The sequence below is a fragment of the Mustela putorius genome, unplaced genomic scaffold (assembly GCF_011764305.1).
Source record: "Mustela putorius furo isolate JIRA1106 unplaced genomic scaffold, ASM1176430v1.1 tig00000695_pilon_pilon_pilon, whole genome shotgun sequence".
NCBI classification, from domain to species: Eukaryota; Metazoa; Chordata; class Mammalia; order Carnivora; family Mustelidae; genus Mustela; species Mustela putorius.
In genome coordinates this window covers 3,031,207-3,044,851 of record NW_025421447.1, presented here as the reverse complement: position 1 = coordinate 3,044,851, position 13,645 = coordinate 3,031,207, and the positions used below count along the sequence as shown (strand labels likewise).

The 13,645-nt window shown below is 37.2% G+C and overlaps 1 protein-coding gene across 2 annotated transcripts in view; it reads right to left on the bottom strand.

Moving 5' to 3' along the window:
* Window positions 1–2,385: 2,385 nt before the first annotated feature.
* Window positions 2,386–13,645, bottom strand: part of GOLPH3L (golgi phosphoprotein 3 like) — a 43,407-nt gene continuing 32,147 nt past the window's right edge. For both annotated transcript variants that reach the window (XM_004776785.3, XM_045083121.1), the window contains one exon: window positions 2,386–4,704. In XM_004776785.3, coding sequence (XP_004776842.1) covers window positions 4,277–4,704 — 428 coding nt within the window. In that variant the 3' untranslated portion in view covers window positions 2,386–4,276. The remainder of the gene's footprint in view (window positions 4,705–13,645) is intronic.

Genomic DNA, 13,645 nt, shown 5'->3' with positions numbered 1-13,645 from the left:
CAATGCAGGGTTTGATCCCAGGACCCTGGGATCATGACCCAAGCCGAAGGCAGAAGCTTTAACCCACTGAGCCACCCAGGTGCCCCGCCTTGTAGGAAATATTAAAAGCAGTTAGAAGCAAAATGATAGGTCAGAAACTCGGTTTTATAGAAAGAAAAGCACCAGGGAAGGAATAAATGAAGATAAACAAAAATATGTAATTTTCTAGTTTCAAAAAACTTTTAGTTTACAACTTAAATATATTCCCTTAGAATGGTATCTTTTAGAAATTTAAAGACATGTGAAAAGCACACATATCCACACATAAATTCCAGCACATGACAAATTATTTTGGACATACTGTTGTCCTGCCTCAAATAGTTCAGCTCTTCCTCCTCAACCTGAAAAGATTCAAGACCGAGTTTAAATGGAGGCAGGAGAGAGTAATGGTTAAAAGCATGTATTTGAATTTACACTCTGCATTGTGTCCTTAGGCAAGACTTATTACCTGAGTTTTCTTTAAAACAACCTTACAGGATTTTAGTGTTGTGAGGAATAAATAACACATAAAGTAGCACAGTACCTCACAAATGTGCAGTACATGAAAACTACTATAAATTAATACAACTCCTCTAAGTCTATCCTAATGGTCCCAGGAAGAAGGTCACTTCTTTCTTTGTGCATCCAAATACTAAGATTTGGGGTGCCTGGGTGGCTCAGTTGGTTGGGTGTTTGCCTTTGGCTCCAGTTGTGATACCAGCGTCCTGGGATCAAGCCCCACACCGAACTTCTTCTCCCTCTACCTCTGCCTTCCTCTCCCCTTTCTTGTGCTCTCTGTCAAATAAAAAAGTCTTAAAAAACACAACAAGTATTAAGTTTCTATTTCTATTAGAGCGCTAATCAAAAAGTATCCTATTTGTCCACTTTAATGTGAGTTCTTGGAGGTGAAATTGTGTCCTATACAACTTTTTATTGTCAACACCTAGCAAGTGCCAGTTATTGGCAATTTTAAAATCCAAATTTTAAGTACTCAGTATTTTGGGGATGAATGAATTACAGCAATAAAATATCAAGCAGTGGTCTCAGAATTTAACATGCAGCTTTTGGAGACTGTGTTTAAAATGCAGCTTCCTAAGCCCATAACCTACCAGAGATGGATTTACTACAAACCTGCTAAATTTTAGCAAGGTAACCCTCACCCCAAGGTGATTTTGGTACAGTACTCTTTGCACCACATTTTGAAAAACATTACATAAAGGTAACAATGCTTTGCTTGAAATAAAATAAACAAGTATAAACAATTCTAGTAAATATATTTCTTATTGTCCCCTGTGCTGTAGATATTATATAGAAGGGAAGAACAATAAGCCAATTACAAGCACAATTATTATTATTATTATTATTATTATTATTTTAGGATTTTATTTATTTGACAGAGAGAGATCACAAGTAGGCAGAGAGGCAGGCAGAGAGAGAGAGAGAGGAGGAAGCAGGCTCCCTGCCGAGCAGAGAGCCTGATGCAGGACTTGATTCCAGGACCCTGAGATCATGACCTGAGCTGAAGGTAGAAGCTTTAACCCACTGAGCCACCCAGGCACCCCACAAGCACAATTAGCTTTTTGTAGATGCCACTTTTAGGCAACAGGCTTGAGCAATGGAAATTTGAGCAAGGCAGAATGGCCCACCATAACCCCCTGAATACAGACAGGTCCATCTCAGGTGAGCCACCTCAAAATATCTAAAGGCCCTAGCTAACCAATGGGCTACTTACAACCAGGCACAATTACCTAAAAAGGGAAAATTCCCTATATTCCCATATCCCCTCACCACCTCCCTTTAAATAGAGTACCCACAGTCTCTGCTTTGCTGTCCTGCCCACCACTCCCTTGCAGTGTATTCAATAAGCTTCTATCTCCTTTGTTCTGCTTCAGGTGAAATCTTTTCACCACATGCACCCCCAGATTCCACCCTATCAGGCTGCCTCACATTCGGGGTCTCCATCTAATTGGGAGAGACACCATACTCTTAACTCTGTCACAGTGAGGTATGTTAGCTGTGTTGCCAATTTAAGACTTCCAGCTCTTAGGTTAGCTTAGGTGTCACTTGCAAGTAAAACATAATTCTTTTCTTCATGATAATAATGTTATAATTGGGTAAATTATTTTGATTGAGAAAAAGACACTATTCAGACTACAACATTAGCTGCTCTTCAGATTAGTCTTGATGTGCCCTGCCCCCCAGCTTATATGTTACAACTCTATTTGTGTATTCCTAATTTTCTACACAGGATGAAACAGGATGGTCTCCTGGTGTAAAGGGATAGTGTTATTGGCCTTGTGTAGAATGTTCTTATTTCCAATTAAAATGACTGAAGTTAAAAAAAAAAATGAAGTAGTAAAACCAGAGAACCAATAATTGATATTTATTATACAGAAATGTGAAGGCCATATGCATTAAAGGAGAAGGTGTTTTGCAGTGAATACAGATTCAAACTGAAGACATCCTCATTGAGATACAATATAAAAATAAACACTGACCAAGAGTTGCAAGAAAGAACTCAATTCAATGTCTACTCCCCATCCCCCCAATCAAGCTGATACTTTCCACAGGAAAACCTGGTTTCAATTCGTGCTGAATTGTTCAAATGGAAAGGAAAACTAAGTCAGGTAGATACAATACATGGACTGCTTTTTGTACTTTCAGAGAACCACATGGAAACTCTACTCAGGCTCACATTTAGAATTCATTTCACACTAAAATTTGTATCTCTACTCACATAAGCACTACCTGAAGTGACAAACTTAATTGAGTTAATTGAGTTGGGGAATTCTGTGGGGCTAAACAAGTTTAGGGGAGATGAAAGTTACAATCATTCATTTAATAACTGAAGATCTGATATCAGGTCTGGGTTGGCTGTATTAGCCCTCTGACAATGTTTCTATGTAATGGTCAAGAGGCATGATCCATTAAAAAATTTAGCTTAATAAATGCTTTCCAAACACACTAGGACTTTGCATCCGCAAGCTTTTGACACCAAATTACACTTCCAATAGGATCTGTCTTCATCTTCTCTTTGCACTCACCACGGAATTGAAAAAATTGAAACTTTTTAGAGATTTGGGTAGATAGATGGCTGTGTTGAAACAAGACTAACAACTAGGAGGATAACTGTGGATTATATATGGACAAAAATACTCCTAAAATGCTTAAATATAGACAGAATCTATCAATTTACAAAGTAAGTTGAAAATAGGGAACAAGAACAATCTTGAATTTAGATGGAGTTTCTGGACTCAGGATGCTGCTATTCAGCAACTGAAATTAATAACTTCCTCAATTCAATCAGAGACTTGTAATCTGGAGGAATCAGGACAGTCATGTGCTAATGGGTGGAAATTCTCATGCTGCCTCCCTCCCTTGTAAATCATACTGCTGACTGAAGGACATGAGATACATGGACATGAGAGATACTTTTTTTTTTTAATTATTCAGACTTTGTCCTAATGAATGAGGTGGTAGGGTAATGCTAAGAGAGAATATAGAATATATTTCTGATTCTAGGCTGTGAGAACAGGCAATCAAATTTGCAATATTCTCATTAGGTTAGAAAAGGAAAAATGAAAAAATCATTAGTGGGACATACAATCCCAGAGACCAGCTGCCCCAAATATTAGCATTATTTCCACTGCCCCTTATTCAAAGAGACAGCTATTACAATAACTACATTACTTAATAGAGCCTGAGAGACAAAGGCTGTGAAAACATGTATTTAACAGGGGAGTCTGGCTCAGTTGGTAGAGTATGTGACTCTTAATCTCAGGGTCATGAGTAAGCCCCTCATTGGGCATGGAGTCTACTTTAAAAGAAAAAAAAAAAAAGGACAGAAAACAAAAATTTTTTTTTTTTTAACAAACTTTAAAAGATTTAATAAATGGTTTGCTTTAGATCTCATTCACATTTTCTGACTGGAGAACTCCAAATCCCACTTAGATATTCCTGCTTATCCAAAAGCATACTGATGAAAGTAAAACAAGAAATGAGAGAAAATGATTATTGGATATATGTGGATTGACCTAGTTTATTCACCTCTGTAGTGGAAAAATAAGGAGAAATAAAGTATGTTTACAATAGCTAAAGTTTATGGAGAAGCACTGAAGCTGCTATCCCCAAATCACAAGTCTGATCCAAGAGAAGGAAAAAAGAAATGATGAAAAACATCTCATCACACAAAACTCAGTGTGGTGTCTCTGACAGTCACCAGCCAGCAGGGGAAAAAGAAGAAACCCATCCACTGGCTTTAGGATTTATTAAAGGCTGCCAGCACAGCCCATATCATCTCTGTGGCACTGTGCTTTGTCCCCTCCACTTCAGGGTCCAGTTCTACTAGGTCCTTGGCTCGATTCATTGCCACATCATACTTGTCATCTGTCAGAGAGGAGAAGACATTCTCTAGCACATCAGAGGAGTGGGCTAGCACCAGGAGTGCTAGTGTTCGCTTGTCCATACGCTGAGGGTCATTTACCCACCGCTCTAGGACACTATCTTGAAGTTTTTTCACTAGTCGCTGTTTCTCTGTTGTATTGGTCACTGGATGAGTAGTCATGTCAAATAGGAGGAAATTCTGCTTCTCAGTGGTTAGAATACCCTTTTCTACTAGGTTCTTTGCAATTCGCTCTCTTACATTTCTCAGCTGGTACTGTAATTTGAAGGGGTTCCATGTCTCACCTTTGGGGAAAAAAAACAGAAGACTTGAACAACCCTATAAGCCAACTAGACCTATCAAGACATCTACAGAACATTCCATCCTAACAGCAGAATACATACCCTTCTCAAGTGCACATGGAACATCCTCCAAGATAGACCATATGTCAGGCCATAAAATCAGCCTCAATAAACTTAAAAGAACTGAAAGCATCCAAAGAATACTATCCAACCAAAACAGATTAAATTAGAAATTAATAGACAAAAATTTGGGAAATTCAAAAATATGGTAATTAAACAACATATTCCTAAATAACCAATTGGTCAAAAAAGAAATCACAGGGAAATTTAAAAAATACTTTGAGTTGCATGAAAATGAAAACACAACAGATCAAAATTATGGGCTGCAACTTAAAGCAGTGCCAATAGAGAAATTTATGACCCCAAATGATAAATTAGGGAGATGTCAGGGCACCTGGGTGGCTCAGTCGTTAAGCTTCTACTTTCGACGAGGGTCCTGAGATCAAGCCCTACATCGGGCTCCCTGCTCAGAGGGAAGCCTGCTTCTCTCTCCCCACTCCCCCTGCTGTGTTCCCTCTCTCACTGTGTTTCGTGTTTCTCTCTGTCAAATGAATAAGTAAAATCTAAAAAAAAAAAAAAAGAAAGAAAGAAGAGGAGATGTCAAATCAATAACCTAACTTTCTACCTTAAAAAAGTAGAAAAAGAAGAGCATATTAAACATGAAAGAAGCAAAAGAAAGGAAATAATAAAGATTAGATAGGAGATAGACAGAAACAATGAAAACAACAGAGGAAACCAATAAAATCAAAGTTGTTCATTGAAAAGATCAACAAATTGACAAACCTAGATGGACCAAGAAAAAAAGAGAGAAGACTCAAATTACTAAAATCAGGAATGAAAGAGGAAGCACCACCACTGACCTTAAAGAAATAAAAAAGGCAGTAAGAGGATACTATAAACAATAGTATGCCACAAATTAGATAACCTAGAAGAAATGGACAAATTCCTTGAAACACACAAATTACCTAAACTGACTCAAGAAGAGAAAATCTGAATATATCTGTAACAGTAAATAGATTGAATAAGTAATTTTAAACTCCCCCCAAAAAGTGTAGTTAAGATGGGTTATTGGTAATTTTATCAAATGTTTAAAGAATACTTATAAATAATTCTTCACAAACTCTTTCAAAAAAAAAAAAAAAAACAGAAGAGAAGGGAACACTTCCTTAAGTGTTACTCTGATATCAAAACTAGACAAAGACATCACAAGAAAACTATAGACCAATATCCCTTATGAATATAGGTACAAAAATATTCCACAAAATACTAAAAAAAAAAAAAAAAATCCAGCAACATGTAATAAACACCATATAACAAAATTAGGCATGACCTACCCAGAAATGCAAGGTTGTTTTAATATCCAAAAATTCAATTATGTAACACATCATATCAATAGAATGAAAAGCAAAAACCAAATGACCATCTCAATCAAGACACAAAAAGTATCTGACAAAATCTAACATGCATACATGATAAAAACACTCAACAAACTAGGAATAGGTAGACACTTCCTCAACCTGACAGAAGGCATTTACAAAGAACCCGCAACTAGTTTCATACTTAATGATGAAAAAGGCACTTAGCAATGCCTGCTAAGATCAGGCACAAGACAAAAAATGCTATTTTCATCACTTCTATTTAGCACTGGAGATTCTAGCCAGGGCAATTAGGCAAGAAAAAGAAATAAAAGCATTCAGATCAGACAGGAAGAAGTTAAGCTATTTTTATTTTCAGATGACATGACCTCATATACAAATCTTGTATACAGAAAAATCTAAGGAATCCACTTAAACTACTGCAACAAATACATTCAGAAAGGTCGCAGGATACAAGATTAATACACAAAAGTCAATAGAATTTCTATTCATTAGCAACAAATAATCTGAAAATAAAATTAAGAAAACAATTATATTTATAATAGCATCAAAAAGAACAGATATAGGAATATATTTAACAAAAGTAGTGTAAGACTTATACAATAAAAAATTACAAAATATCATTGAAAGAAATAAAGATTATCTAAATAAATGGAAAGACATCCCATGTTCATGGATTGGAAAACAATATTATTAAGGTACCAATACTTCCTCAAATTGATCTACAGATTCAATACAATTCCTATTAAAATCCTTCCTTGCTTTATTACAGAAATTGACAAGCTAATTCTATAATTCATATGGAAATGTAAAAGATCCAGCATAGCCAAAAAATCTTGAAAAAGAAGAATAAAGTTGGAGGACTTGCACTTCCTGATTTCAAAACTACTATAAAACCAATATTTAAAAAAACCACAACAAAAAAACAAAACCTGCAATAATCAAGAGTGTGTGTTACTACATAAGAATAGACATATAGATCAAAGATAGAATTTGAAAATAAACCCATACATTTATGGTCAAATAATTTTTGACAATGGTACCAAGATAAATCATAGGGAACAGAACAGTGTTAGGACAAACAGTGCCAGGACAACTGTATTTATATCTTCATGCAAAAGACTGAAGTTGGAGCTCTACCCCATAACATATACAATTAACTCAAAATAGACAATAGACCTAAATGAAATACACAAAGCTATAATTTCTTAGAAGAAAATGTGGGAATAAATTTTTAAAAAAGATTCTATTTATTTGAGAGAGAGAGAAAGAGCACGTGTGTGCAAGAGAGAATACATGAGTGGGAGGGGGAGGGGCAGAGGGAAAGGGAGAAGCACACTCCCTACTGAGCCGAAAGCCCAATGCAGGGCTCAATTCCCCATTCCCCAACCCCAGGATCATGACCTGAGCCAAAGGCAAATGCTTAAACGACTGAGCCACCCAGGCACCTCAGGAATAAATCTTCATGATGCTGGGTTAAGCAATCATTTCTTAGATATTACACAAGTAATAAAAGAAAAAAAGATTAATTGTAAAGTATTAAAATTGAAAATTTTATGCTTTGAAAGACACTCTCAAGAAGTAAAAAGACACAGAATGGAAGAAAAGTTTTGCAAATCCTGTATATGATGAGATTTGTGTCTAGAATATATTTGAAAAGTACAACTCAATAGTAGAAATGGTAAACCTAATTAAAAAGTAGGTGGGGGTGCCTGGGTGGGTTAAGGCCCCTGCCTTTGGCTTGGGTCACGATCCCAGGGTCTTGGGATCGAGCCCCGCATCGGGCCCTCTGCTCCGAGGAGGGCATGCTTCCTCCTCTCTCTCTGCCTGCCTCCCTGCCTACTTGTGATCTCTCTCTCTGTCAAGTGAATAAATAAAATCTTTAAAAAGAAAAAAAAGTAGGTGAAGTATCTGAATAGACAATTCTCCAAAGAAGATATACATCATTAGTGTTAGGAAAATCCAAAAAAAAAATCACAATGATATACTACTACTCTTTAGGATAGAGAAAATAAAAAAGGCAGAGAGTAACAAGTATTGATGAGAATGTGGAAGAATGAAAACTCATACATTGGTGTGGAAATATACAGTGGTGTAGCCACTTTGAAAAACTGGCCCCATCCCTGTCCTTAAGGTGTTTAAAATCTAGCATGGGGTGGGGCGCCTGGGTGGCTCAGTGTGTTAAGCTGCTGCCTTCGGCTCAGGTCGTGATCTCAGGGTCCTGGGATCGAGTCCCGCATCGATCTCTCTGCTCTGCAGGGAGCCTGCTTCCCTTCCTCTCTCTCTGCCTACTTATGATCTCTGTCAAATAAATAAATAAAATCTTTAAAAAAAATCTAGTATGGGGTGATAGTGGGGAAACAAAAATAATATTTGAAATGGGCCCTAATGACAAACTCAACTGGACATAGATGATAAGGTTATTTAAGTTGTTGATAATTGAGGTATGACATCAGAGATGATGAGAGTAGGAAGTGCCGACACTCACCTCTTCACCTAGACAACAATTATACTAGAGCCTAGAATCTTTCTCTCTCTCTCTCTCTTTTTTAAAATTAGGCTCCATGCCCAGGGTGGAGTCCAACACAGGGGTTGCACTCACAATCCTGAGATCAAGACCTGAGCTGAGATCAAGAGGGGACGCCTCACTGACTGAGCCACTCAGGAGCCCCTAGAATATATCCTTTTAATAACTATTTGGAACTCTGGAATCTATTTGAATGCTTATAGGTTCCAGGCCAAGGCTTGAGTGGCAAAATGTGGTTCATATTGGCCAATTTCAGCTATCAGCACAATTGTGGCTACTTAGCCCCTACCTCCCAGCCCCGTGAAAGGAACCCACAGGGGGAGCAATCTGGTTTTGGTGCAGCTTGCTGGAATCAGGGTGAGCAATAAGAACCTTGTCCCTGAAATATCAGGATCTGTGTTCTGATTATGGACTGTAGTTGCTCATGGCTGACATGAAATTAGAAGCTGGCTGCCACTGTTCAAATCCCTACCAGCAAAAGGGGCAGGGATATAAAGGATATAAAAGATAAGCACTGTGGGGCTGTTTCAGTTTTTACATTAAAAAATGTATCCTTGCTCAGGATAAGATGTAACCTCACAAAAACCCCAAGTCTGAAGCTTTCTCCTCAGTCTGATCTACAGCACAAAGACACTGTGCAACAGCAAACACTGGGGAAAGGGGAGAATCTGATTTCCAAAATCACCACATTGTAAGAATCAAATGTTCCATTTTTAAGAAAAAACAAAACAACACACGAAGCATACAAAGAAAGAGGAAAGTATTACACATTCAAAGAAACAGAAGAAATGGATATAATATGTTCCTCAGAAAGTATAAATATCAAATTTACTAGACAAAGACTTGAAAACAACTGTCTTAAGATGTTAAAAGAGCTAAGAGAACACATGGATAAAGACAGGGAAACAACATATGAACAAAATGAGAATATTAATAAAGAGACAGAAATCAAGAAAAGGAACCAAAAAGAAAGTCTGGAGCTTAAATAATAGCTGAAATGGAAAATACATATATAGGGCTCAAAAGCAGAATTAAGTAGGTAGAAAAAGAATTAACAAACTCAAATATAGGAAACTGAAATTATATAGTCTGGGGAACAGAAAGAAAACAAATGAGAAAAAGTAAACAGAACCTAAGGGACTTCCAGTACATCATCAAATGGACAAATATATGCATTGTGAGAATCCCAGGACGAGAATAGAAAGGGGCCAGAAAGACTATCTGAAGAAATAATGGCTCAAAACATTCCAAATTTGGGGCGCCTGGGTGGCTCCGTGGGTTAAAGCCTCTGCCTTCAGCTCAGTTCATGATCTCAGGGTCCTGGGATTGAGCCCCACATTGGGCTCTCTGCTCAGCGGGAAGCCTGCTTCTACCTCTCTCTCTGCCTGCCTCTCTGCCTACTTGTGATCTCTATCTGTCAAATGAATAAATAAAATCTTAAAAAAAAAAAAATTCCAGGGGCGTCTGGGTGGCTCAGTGGGTTAAGCCGCTGCCTTCGGCTCAGGTCATGATCTCAGGGTCCTAGGATCGAGTCCCGCATCGGGCTCTCTGCTCAGCAGGGAGCCTGCTTCCTTCTCTCTCTGCCTGCCTCTCCGTCTACTTCTGATTTCTCTCTGTCAAATAAATAAATAAAATCTTTGAAAAAAAAATTCCAAATTTGACAAAGGACATGAATCTACAAATCAAAGAAGCTTAATGAACTCAATGTTAGATTAAAGCATCCATACTGAGACATATTATAATCAATTATCAAAGGCCAAAGATAAAGAATCTTAAGAGCAGGAAGAGAGAAGTGAGTCATCACATACAAGGGATCCTTAGTAATATCAACAGATTTCTCATCAAAAAATTTGGAGGCCAGAAGGCAGTGGGCTGATATATTTAAAGATATAAAAGAAAAAAAAACCATCAAATGAGAATTCTATATTCAGGAAAACTGTACTTCAAAAATGAGGCAGAAATTAAGACTTTCTTACAGAACAAAAACCCAGGAAGTCTTTTGCCACTAGACTTACCCTGCAAGAAATACTAAAAAGGAGGGGCTCGGTCTTTCTTTAGGCTCAGGTTGTAATCTCAGGATTGTGAGATCAAGCCCTACATCAGGTTCCATGCTCAGCACTGAATCTGCTTCTTTCCCTCTCCCCCTGTCCTTCCTCAGCTCAAGCCCACACTCTAAGACAAATAAATAAATCTTAAAAAAAAAAAAAAAAAAAGAAAGAAAGAAATACTAAAAAGGAGTCCTGCAGGTTGAAATGAAGGGAAGCCAGACAGTAACTAGAAGCAATATGAAGAAATAAAGATCTCCGATAAAGGTAAATACATGTATAAATATAAAATGTGGTATTGGTTTGTACACTCCTTTTAATTTTCCATATGCTTCTTTTTTTTTTTTTTAAGATTTATTTGAGAGAGAGAGTGCAAGTGAGTAAGCATGAGCAGGGGGAGGGGCAGAGGAAGAGGGAGAGAATCGCAAGCAGACTCCTTGCTTAGCATGGAACTGACTTGGGGCTTGGTCCCACAACTCCAAGATCAAGACCCAAGCTGAAATCAAGAGTCGGACACCCAACTAATTGAGCCACCCAGGCATCCCTATAAGCTTTAAAAGATAAATTCAGGGTGCCTGGGTGGCTCAGTGGGTTAAGCCTCTGCCTTCAGTTCAGGTCATGATCTTAGGGTCCTGGGATTAAGCCCCGAATCAGCCTCTCTGCTTGGCAGGGAGCCTGCTTCCTACTCTCTCTCTGCCTGCCTCTGTCTACTTGTGATCTCTCTCTCTGGCAAATAAATAAATAAATAAATTTAAAAAAATAAAAGATAAATACATTAAAAACGCTTAATCTATGTTACTGGGCACACAGTGTATAAAGATATATCTGTGAGATCAAAATATAAAGAGGGTGGGATAGAGCTTTATAGGCGCAGAATTTTTTTTTTAAAAGCTTTTATTTATTTATTTGACAGAGAGAGAGGTCACAAGTAGGCACAGAGGCAGGCAGAGAGCGCAGGGGAATCAGGTTCTTGGCTGAGCAGAGAGCCCGAGGCAGGGCTTGATCTCAGGACACTGAGACCATGACCTGAGCCAAAGGCGGAGGCTTTACCCACTGAGCCACCCAGCGCCCTGGAGCAGAGTTTTTATGTTATTAAAGTTGGTATAAAATCAAATTAGGTTGTTAAAACTTTAGGATATTAAAGTCTACATTAACAATAAAGAAAATATCTACATGAAAAAAAATGAGCAGGAATACAAATGTTTCACTACAAAAAATCGCCTAAACACAAAAGAAGATTGTAATATAGGAAATGAGAGACAAAAGTTATAGGTCATATAGAAAAGAAACAGCAAAATGCCAGAAGTTATCTCTTTAGGAGTAATTATTTTTATTTAATTATTTTTAAAAGATTTTATTTATTATTTATTTGAGAGAGACTGAGCAAGAGAGAATGAGTAGGGGGAAGGGGCCAAGGGAAAGGAAGAAGCAGGCTCCCTGAGCCCAACATGGGGCTTGATCTCAGGACCCTGGGATCGTGATCTGAGCTAAAGGCAGACACTTAACCAATGAGCCACCCAGGCACCCCATGAGTAATTACTTTAAATGTAAACAGATTAAGCAATTCAACTACAAGACAAAGACTGGCAGAATGGGTTAAAAAACATCAACCAACTATATGTATCTATAAGAGACTCATCTTAGTCACATTATAGACCAAAACCCCTTATGAATATAGATGCAAAAATCCTTAATAAAATATTAGCAAATTGAAAACAACAGCATATTAAAAGGATTATTCACCATGAGCAAGTTAAATTCAACCCAGGAATGTAACATAAGAAAATAAAATGGAGAAGGGATTGGAATACTTTTTTCAAAGAAAATATAAAGATGGCCAACAGACACATGAAAAAGTGCTCAATATCACTAATCACCATGGATGTGCAAATCAATTCACAATGAAATATCACCTCACACCTTTTGGAGTGGCTATTACAAAAAAGACAAAAAATAACAAGTGTTAAAGAGGATGTGGAAAACAGACAGCATTTGTGCACTGTTGGTGAGAACGTAAATTGGTGCAGCCACTACAGAAAACAGTATGGAAGTTCCTAAAATGTTAAAAATAGAAATATCATGTGATCCAGCCATTCCACTTCTGGATATTTATTCAAAGAAAATGAAAATGCTAACTGGAAAAGATACATGCACTCTGATGTTAACTAAAGCATTATTTATAATAGCTGAGGCTATTGTATATGTCCATCAATAGATGAATGGATAAAGAAAATGTGTGTGTATGTATGTACATATACATACACATATATGTATATATATATATACACACATACATATACATACATACACCACACACAATGAAATATTCAGTCATTAAAAAAAACTTGACATTTTGCAACAACATGGATGGAACCTGAGGGCATTATGCTAAGTGAAATGAGTGAGACAGAGAAAGACAAATACTGTAATGATCTCAAAATGATCTAAAAAACAAAAACCCAAATGGGGTACCTGGCTAACTCAGTCAGGGGAACATGTGACTCCTGATCTCAGGGCTGTAAGTCTAAGCTCCACAGTGAGTGTAAAGATTACTTAAAAGTAAAATCTTAAAAAAATAAAACAAGCCCAAAACACAAAACCAAAAGCTCACAGATACAGAGAACAGAGTGATGGTTGCCAGAAGCAAGGGATGGAGGGCAAAAATGGGTGAATGTAGTCAAAAGCTAAAAACTTCCAGTTATAAAATAAATAATTCCTAGGGATGTAATACACAGTGCAGTGACTGTGGTTAATAACACTGTATTGTATATTTGAAAGTTGCTAAGAGAGATCTTAAAATTTCTCAACACAAGAAAAAAAATGTGTAACTATATGTGGTGATGGATGTTAAGTAGACATATTGTGATCACGTCACAATATACGCCAATCCTGAATCCAGAATCAATATGTTCTAAACCTTAAATGAATATAATGTT